The sequence below is a fragment of the Balaenoptera ricei genome, chromosome 1 (assembly GCF_028023285.1).
Source record: "Balaenoptera ricei isolate mBalRic1 chromosome 1, mBalRic1.hap2, whole genome shotgun sequence".
Classification (NCBI taxonomy): domain Eukaryota; kingdom Metazoa; phylum Chordata; class Mammalia; order Artiodactyla; family Balaenopteridae; genus Balaenoptera; species Balaenoptera ricei.
Window position 1 is genome coordinate 181267917 of NC_082639.1, and position 9614 is coordinate 181277530.

A 9614-nucleotide genomic window follows, 5' to 3' on the forward strand; every position below is an offset into this window, starting at 1 on the left:
CTTTGATGTTACTACAAGACTCACTTAAGCTGAGATGATGGTTAGCATTTTTTTAGCAAGAGGGTATTTTTTATTTAAGGTATGTACATCATTTTTCTAGATATAATGCTATTGCACACTTAGAATACAGTATAGTGTAAACATAACTTTTATATGCACTGGAAAAACAAAACATTTGTGCACTTACTTTATTGCAATATTGATTTATTGAGGTGGTCTGGAACTGAACATTAGGATCAAGGATTACTCTAAGGATCATGCCCTAAGCAGCCAAAAGAATGATAATTATTTACTGAAAATAGGATGTCTATGGAAGGAGTAAGTTTTCTGAGGAAAATATTTGAAATGCCTCTTTTAAGAATGATTCACTTTGTTATAAACCAGACACTAACACACCATTGTAAAGCAATTATACTCCAATAAATGTGTTAAAAAAAAAAAAAAGGAATGCTAATCTTGACACACCTATTAGTTATCTATCTACCTGGAGATGTCGATTAAACAGTTGTTTTTATGAATCTAAATTTCGGAACAGAGGTCTGTGTTTGACATTTAAATTTTAGAGTTAACTTATAGGTGGCATTTAAAATCTTAAGAATGAATGAAATTGCCAAAGGAACAAGTAGAGAAACCATCCTAAGAATGATCCCTGGATTCTCTAATGTTTTATAGATCAGGGAGATAAGGGTTAGGTAGCACAGAAACCTGAGAAGTAGTAGCCAATTCAATCACAGGAAATGCCAAACTGAACACTGACTATTATATACCATTGAAGAGCGTTGGGGATTGTGCTGGTGCTCTGTTTATTGCCTCTAGCACCAAATCCATCCTTTGTGCCTGCTCTGTGAAAAGGTATCTGGGTTCTTGAAATAATTTTCCCTTTGTCTTTTGACCCTAAAACTTTGCCCCTGGAGAGTGCTAGAGAGACGTTGCAGGAGGAGAAGGTTTTGCTTCTGGTTCTGGTTCTTCTGCATGCCTGGTTTTCTCCAGCACCAGACTCCTGCTTGCTCACAGCTTTCCCAGGGCTCACTCCTGCAGTGCACGGCAGCCAGCAGGACCCAAGGGCAGGTGGCTGCCCTCAGTACTTCCTGTCATTCATGGTCATTCCTTATATTGTAACCAAAAGTGGGGTCCGGTTGCTTGCCACTCAAAAGCCAATAAAGAGGCAAGGTTGGTGGAAAGGAAAGTTTGCTTTATTTTGGATGCCAGCAACCAGCAGGGAGGGCGGACTCCTGTCCAAAGGCCAACTCCCTGCTACCCCGACAATCAATGGGCAAGAGCTGTTATAGATGGAGGGAGGGGACTACATGCAGAAACAAGAACAGTCAGCTCTGACAGTCATCTTGAACTTGGTCATGCGGTGGTCTAATCAGCGTCATCTTGATTGTTTTAAGTACAGTTAACCTTCAGTTAACTTTAGTTAATCTTCAGTTCCATTTCCTTGAGGCTAATTCTCAGAATTGTGGCAGCTTATGTCATGGTTACAGTCTGGTCATCATGTAGTTAACTTCTTCCACCTGGTGGGGGTTTCAGTATCTACAAGACAGCCCACAGAATATGGTTCAGAATATTATCTATAGCCCTAGAGAAGAAACTAAAGGTCCTTGAGTTTGCTTACTGACTAAACTATTATTGTTTTGTCCTGTTTGATTGCTATTCTTTGTTTCTGCATTTTCTCATTTCTTGGATTAAACTTATTCTTTGGTTAAAGTTTTCCCACAGACAAAAGGCAGGCTGAGGACACAGGGGGGACAAGGACCAAAAGGCCCTTCTCTGTTTCAATATGAGTGTCAGAGTGTCCCCAGTGAGGCACCTTCCCATGAATGCTTTTCTCAGCACCCTGGAGAGCTTTCTTCCAGCAAATTCCTGAAGACAGAATTTCAGCAAGTTCTGCCAATGTGGCATCATAGCAACTTCCCTGACATCCAATGAGCCAAGGTCCTGCCTTCTCCAACAAGGTGAAGATCTCAGTCCCAAGGGTGTGGTGGGGGGAGGAGATCTTGGGTGACCTGTCTCAGCTCTAGGGGTATTGGCTGCTCTTTATATCTGCTATTCCTCTATTCTTTAGAATTCTCTTACTTGTTAATAACCAGACCGTTGTTACTCCAATCCACTGTTATGGTTAATAATTTTTCAGTACATACTGTGTCATTTTAATCTCCTCATTGGAGCCAGATTGATAAGACACATTTTGTTTGAGTCTTAGGAGTTGAAGTCTGATTGATATGTCTTGAAGAAAGATTGGAGGATGAGGAATTGGAGAAATGAGTATAAATAACTCTTCTGGGAAAAAGTGTTTTGCTGTAAAGGGGAGCAAAGAAATATGGCATGAGACTCAAGGGAGTAATGGTGCAAATGACAGAATATTTTCTGAAGATGTGAGAAAATGACAGCACTTACCATGTGCTACAGTAAAGACCCACAACTATTTCTTAAATCATTCAAATATTTGCATTGGGACATTGACCTAGCAGGCAAAATAAAATTATATTTATTGAGATGGATGCATTATTCCTCATGTGAATGTAAGTAGAGTATGCATTCATATATGTCAGAAAAAGGTAAAATGTTTGGACACATCTCTATGCAGCTCAAGCAAAAAACTATGTATATTAAAACAATCTGGATAATAATTTAAAAGTGATACAATTGTCATGTGCTCACCATTAGTTTAATAAACAGAAGTTTGAGTTTTGATCAGAGTGACCCTGTTAATGAAAAGGGGAAACATATACTAAATGTTTCAATGCTAAATAAATGGCATTTGCTAATAAAGTCAATGGTCTTCACTATGTCAACCACAGAAGGAGATTAAGTAGCAATTGAATTTGGTTTCCTGAAACATAGGAACCATTATGTTAGAGGAGAGTTACTAAAAGCCACATCATATGTATCATCACCTTCTTCACTAAAGAGAGAGGGAATTACTTGTTCATTCATTTAGACACTTACTCTGAAGAAGAGGTATTTCTGAAAGCATAGCAACACAAACAAAATAATGTTAAGCTGAGAATGTAGGAATTTTTGGAATAAGGGTATTATATCTCTCCCTTTTTTTAAGGGTGAATACATGGCTTTGGAATAACTTCTAACAACATAAAATTTTCCAAGATCAGATTTTAACAAAATTAATAACCATATATTAAAATTCAAAAGCTGGCCAAAAATAGAAATTTTGTTGATATGAATGGAAACAAACTTGCTTGCTATAAAAAAGATGTGACTTCTGGTTAATATAGTTATATTTTACCCTTTAAGTTACCTGCTGCAGTTTAGTAACAATAATACATCCTGGTCAGGTTGCATTAACCTCTGTTTTCTGAAAGTTTACTCACTATAAGTTAGGTCTAACAATTCGTAATACAGTATAATAAGTGTCTCTATGGAGGTCTTAAAAAGTCTCCAAATATCATACACCATGAAGGAAAAGTCACTATTAGGACTCTCCATATTTATATATGGAGAGAGAGAGAGAGAGAGAAAGGAAATATAAGTACAAAAATAAAACCCTCCAGAAAGTAGGCATAGAGGGAACTAACCTAAACATAATAAAGGCCGTATATGACAAACCCACAGCCAACATCATTCTCAATGGTGAAAGACTGAAACCATTTCCACTAAGATCAGGAACAAGAAAAGGTTGCCCACTCTCATCACTATTATTCAACATAGTTTTGAAAGTTTTAGCCACAGCAATCAGAGAAGAAAAGAAACAAAAGGAATCCAAATCAGAAAAGAAGAAGTAACACTGTCACTGTTTGCAGATGACATGATACTGTACATAGAGAATCCTAAAGATGCTACCAGAAAACTACTAGAGCTAATCAATGAATTTGGTAAAGTAGTAGGATAAAAAATTAATGCACAGAAATCTCTTGCATTCCTATACACTAATGATGGAAAATCTGAAAGAGAAATTACTGAAACATTCCCATTTACCACTGCAACAAAGAGAATAAAATACCTAGGAATAAACCTACCTAAGGAGACAAAAGACCTGTATGCAGAAAACTATAAGACACTGACTGATGAAAGAAATTAAAGATGATACAAACAGATGGAGAGATATACCATATTCTTGGATTGGAAGAATCAACATTGTGAAAATGACTATACTACCCAAAGCAATCTACAGATTCAGTACAATCCCTATCAAACTATGAAAGACATTTTTCACAAAACTAGAACAAAAAATTTCACAATTTGTATGGAAACACAAAAGACCCCAAATAGCCAAAGCAATCTTGAGAAAGAAAAGTGGAGTTGGAGAAATCAGGCTCGCTGACTTAGGACTATACTACAAAGCTACAGTAATCAAGACAGTATGGTACTGGCACAAAAACAGAAATATAGATCAATGAAACAGGATAGAAAGCCCGGAGATAAACCCACACACATATGGTCACCTTATGTTTGATAAAGGAGGCAAGAATATACAATGGAGAAAAGACAGCCTCTTCAATAAGTGGTGCTGGAAAACTGGACAGCTACATGTAAAATAATGAAATTAGAACACTGCCTAATACCCTACACAAAAATAAACTCAAAATGGATTAAAGGCCTAAATGTAAGGCCAGACACTATTAAACTCTTAGAGTAAAACATAGGCAGAACACTCTATGACAGAAATCACAGCGAGATCCTTTTTGACCCACCTCCTAGAGAAAGGGAAAATAAAAAACAAAAATAAACAAATGGGACCTAATGAAACTTAAAAGCTTTTGCACAGCAAAGGAAACCATAAACAAGATGAAAAGACAACTCTCAACCCAGCGAAAGATGCTGGAGAGAGTGTGGAGGAATGGGAACCCTCTTGCACTGTTGGGGGGAATGTAAATTGATATAGCCACTATGGAGAACAGTATGGAGGTTCCTTAAAAAACTAAAAATAGAACTACCAGACACCCCAGCAATCCCACTATTGGGCATATACCCTGAAAAACTATAATTCAAAAAGAGTCATGTACCACAATGTTCATTGCAGCTCTATTTACAATAGCCAGGACATGGAAGCAACCTAAGTGTCCATTGACAGATGAATGGATAAAGAAGATGTGGCACATATATAATGGAATATTACTCAGCCATAAAAAGAAACGTAATTGAGTTATTTGTAGTGAGGTGGATGGACCTAGAGTCTGTCATACAGAGTGAAGTAAGTCAGAAAGAGGAAAACAAATACCATGTGCTAACACATACATATGAATCTAAAAAAAAGAAAAATGGTTCTGAAGAACCTAGTGGCAGGACAGGAATAAAGATGCAGACATAGAGAATGGACTTAAGGACCCGGGGAGGGGGAAGGGTAAGCTGAGACAAAGTGAGAGAGTGGCATGGACATTTATACACTACCAAATGTAAAATAGATTGCTAGTGGGAAGCAGCTGCATAGCGCAAGGAGATTAGCTCAATGCTTTGTGACCACCTAGAGGGATGGGGTAGGGAGGGTGGGAGGGAGACAGAAGAAGGAGGGTATATGGGGATATAAGTATACGTGTAGCTGATTCACTTTGTGTTACAGCAGAAACTAACACACCATTGTAAAGCAGTTATAGTCCAATAAAGATGTTAAAAAATATCTTTATACATTTTAACTATATTTTTAAAGATTGTTTCTAAGAGGTTATATATTTCTTTTGAGGTTTCAGAGAAATCTTACAAGCATGAAGCTATCTTGCAAATGTTCTCCTTGTCTATTGCATGCATTTATTTCTTCTCCACTAGCTTTGTTTCCTCTGACAAAAAAAGAAAAAGAAAAACAAACAAAAACAAAACCCTTGCTTTTCCTGTGGGAGCCGCCGGGTTGAGAGGAGCATGGCGTTCTCCTCTCCCCGCCATGGCGTGTGCTCATCCACTGATATCAGTGTACTCTGAAAAGGGGGAGTCATCTGGCAAAAATGTCACTTTGCCTGCTGTGTTCAAGGCTCCCATTCGACCAGATATTGTGAACTTTGTTCACACCAACTTGCGCAAAAACAACAGACAGCCCTATGCTGTCAGTGAATTAGCAGGTCATCAAACCAGTGCTGAGTCTTGGGGTACTGGCAGAGCTGTGGCTCGAATTCCCAGGGTTCGAGGTGGCAGCACTCACCGTTCTGGCCAGGGTGCTTTTGGAAATATGTGTCGTGGGGGCCGCATGTTTGCACCAACCAAGACCCGGCGACGTTGGCACCGCAGAGTGAATACAACGCAGAAACGATATGCCATCTGCTCTGCGTTGGCTGCCTCGGCTTTACCAGCGCTGGTCATGTCTAAAGGTCATTGTATAGAGGAAGTTCCTGAACTTCCTTTGGTGGTTGAAGATAAAGTTGAAGGCTACAAGAAGACCAAGGAGGCTGTTTTGCTCCTGAAGAAACTTAAGGCTTGGAATGATATCAAAAAGATCTACGCCTCGCAGCGAATGAGAGCTGGCAAAGGCAAAATGAGAAACTGTCGCCGTATCCAGCGCAGGGGACCCTGCATCATTTATAATGAGGACAATGGTATCATCAAGGCCTTCAGAAACATCCCTGGAATTACTCTGCTTAATGTAAGCAAACTGAACATTTTGAAACTTGCTCCTGGTGGGCATGTGGGACGTTTCTGCATTTGGACTGAAAGTGCTTTCCGCAAGTTAGATGAGCTGTATGGCACCTGGCGTAAACCTGCCTCCCTCAAGAGTAACTACAACCTCCCCATGCACAAGATGCTCAATACAGACCTTAGCAGAATCTTGAAAAGCCCAGAGATCCAAAGAGCCCTCCGAGCACCACGCAAGAAGATTCATCGCAGAGTCCTGAAGAAGAATCCACTGAAAAACCTGAGAATCATGTTGAAGCTAAACCCATATGCAAAGACCATGCGCCGGAACACCATTCTTCACCAGGCCAAGAACCACAAAATCTGGATGGATAGGGCAGCAGCAGCACTAGAAGCCAAATCAGATGATAAGGGGATCCCAGGCAAGAAGCCTGTGGTGGGAAAGAAGGGAAAAGAGGCTGTTCGCGTTAAGAAGCTGAAGAAGCCAAAGAAGCCAAAGAAGGCTTTGGTGGGAAAAAAGGCTGCAGTGACCAAGAAACCAGCAGCTGAAAAGAAGCCTGCTAAAAAGAAGCCCACAGAAAAGAAACCCACCGAAAAGAAACCCACCACAGAGGAAAAGAAGGCTGCTGCATAAACTTAAATTTGTTTATTTGGTAAAGGTAAAATCATTTTGGACAGCTAATTTTGAATAAAGACCTGATCAAAGAGGCAGTGAGAAACATGAAAACAAACAAACAAACAAACAAAAAAACAAAAAACAAACAAAACCCTTTACAACATGATGGCGAGAGAGAAGCATTTCCTTGACAGTGTTGACTCATTAAAATGCCATTTTTCCCTTTTCCTTCCTTCCTTCCTTTTTCTTTCTTTCCTTTCTTCTTTCTTTCTTTCTTTCTTTCTTTCTTTCTTTCTTTCTTTCTTTCTTTTCTCTCCCTTCCCTCCATTTCTTTTTTTTTTTAAACTATGCAGGAGTGTGAACAGGAGGAGAAACATAGATGTTATTTAAAGCTGTGAGAGAGATTGAGATCACCAAGTTAATGTAGACAGAGAGGAGGACTAAGAACTGACCTCTTGGTAGTCAGGGATAAGCTAAATTTCTGTTCATGCTAAACAATGCACAGAATATTCAGAACAAAAATTGAGGATACAGGGGATTCAGTTAATGACGGAACATGAATTCCAGCTGTCACACTACTAGAAGGGCTTAGTAGATGGGAAGATGTGGGGAGAAGAAGACCAAAGATTCTGGTGTACACTGGGATTGGGCAGGGGTGACTGAGAAACGTGGGGGCATACACAGTAAACAACATCAACAAGGAATAGGGGACATATTGAAATCGTCTTGGTGGACTTCAAAAATGTGATGTTGAGGCCATGATTGTGGGGTCATCCTGAGGATTTTTTTTTTTTTTTTTTGAATCTTGTTAGTGGCAGTGGGGAGGGTAATTCCTTCATGGGGAACTCCTTCTTCACTCTGTCAGTTGAAATGAGGACAGTCCTTGAAATTCTTTGTTCTCTCACTAAAATGCCTTTGCTTTTCTTTCTTTCTCCTCATTCTACTATTGGCAAGTTATCTTTCCCTTAACTGTGGGCACTCGCTAAGGTTCAGATCTTAGAATTCTATTTTTTTCCTTCTAACTACTCTTTTGAAAAAGTTTGCTATGTACCAGGTGTTGAACCAGTCATTAAAGGAACGACGGTGAAAAAGTTTCAGTATCAGATTTCAAGGACATTACTGTCTGCAGAAGTTTCCTTCTATTCCTATTTCACTGAGAGTTTATAAAGCATAAAAGATAGTTGAATTTTTTATCATAGGATTTTTCTGCGTCTATTGATTTAGCGATTTTTTATTCATTTATTCTCTTTACACAGTGAATTGAGGATTGATTTTCATGTTGAAAACAAACTTTCAATCCTAGAATAAAGATTGTGGATTTAGTTGAAACAATTTTGTTTAAGGAGTTGTTTTTTCCTAAATTCAGACTGAGAATGCTCTAGAATTTTCCTAGTTTATAATGTTCTCATCATGTTTAAGAATAAGTTTATGCTGATCTCTTAAAACTAGTGGAAATATGTTCCCTCTCTTTTAATTTTTTTTCCACCAATTCTCTGGAAAAGTGCGCCAAGCTGGTATTATGTATTCCTTAAATATCTGGAGAGTTTCTTTCCTTTCTGATATGTTTGTAATGCTACAATTTTTTCTCCTAATTCTTTTTTAGTTGTGCTTCACAAATTTCAATATGTTGTGTTTTAGTTTTCATTCCACAAAGTATTTTCTAATTTCCCTTGTGATTTTGAACTATGAGTTGCTTAGAATCCATTTATTTTCCAAATATTTGGTGATTTCCCCACGTATCTCTTTGTTATGAATGTTAGTTCAATTCCACTGTGCTCAGAAAACATACTCTGCATGATATCTACTCTTTTATATTTGTTGAAATTAGTTTTAAGCTTCAGAATATGGTTTATCGTGGTGACTATTCAGTGTGAAATTATAAGCTATGCACACTGTGCTGTTTTCAGGTGCAAGGTTGTACAAATGTCCATTAGATCACATGGGTTGACAGTTATTTCAATAAGATATTTTTTGCTGTTGTTCTTTGAATTTGCTGATTTTTTCCAATTTTTATTTCATATACATGGGGTTTTCAATTACCTTTTTATTTTTTGACTTCTAAATTATTTGTACTGTTTTCAGATAACTTACATTGTGCACTTGCAATCTTTGAAATATATTCAGATTTATTGGTAGCACAAGAAATGGTTATTTGTTGGTTAATAATTGTATATACTTTAAAAGAACTTTTTTTTTTTTTTTTGCCTTTTTATGAGGAAGGAGTGTCAAAGTGTTGCTATCTAATTGGGTGAATCTCCAATTTCTCCTGTAAGAGCCATAACTCTTTCAGCTTATTCTTCATATAGTATGTTGATTTGTTATTTGTATAAACATGTATGATTCTTTCTTTCTTAAATAGTTGTAGTTTTAATCAATACAAAATTTTCGAATTGTGCATCATAATGTTTTTTGATTGAATTTCATTTACCTGCTATCAGTATTATTACACCAAGGTATTTTATGTAAGAATAAATTCAAC

General features: G+C 37.8%; 1 protein-coding gene across 1 annotated transcript; it reads left to right on the forward strand.

The window, feature by feature from the left end:
* Positions 1-5795: 5795 nt before the first annotated feature.
* On the forward strand, positions 5796-7171 carry LOC132354113 (large ribosomal subunit protein uL4-like). Its single transcript, XM_059905780.1, has one exon. The coding sequence runs from the start codon at positions 5837-5839 to the stop codon at positions 7151-7153; it is 1317 nt and encodes a 438-aa protein (XP_059761763.1). The 5' UTR covers positions 5796-5836; the 3' UTR covers positions 7154-7171.
* The last annotated feature ends 2443 nt before the right edge of the window (positions 7172-9614 follow it).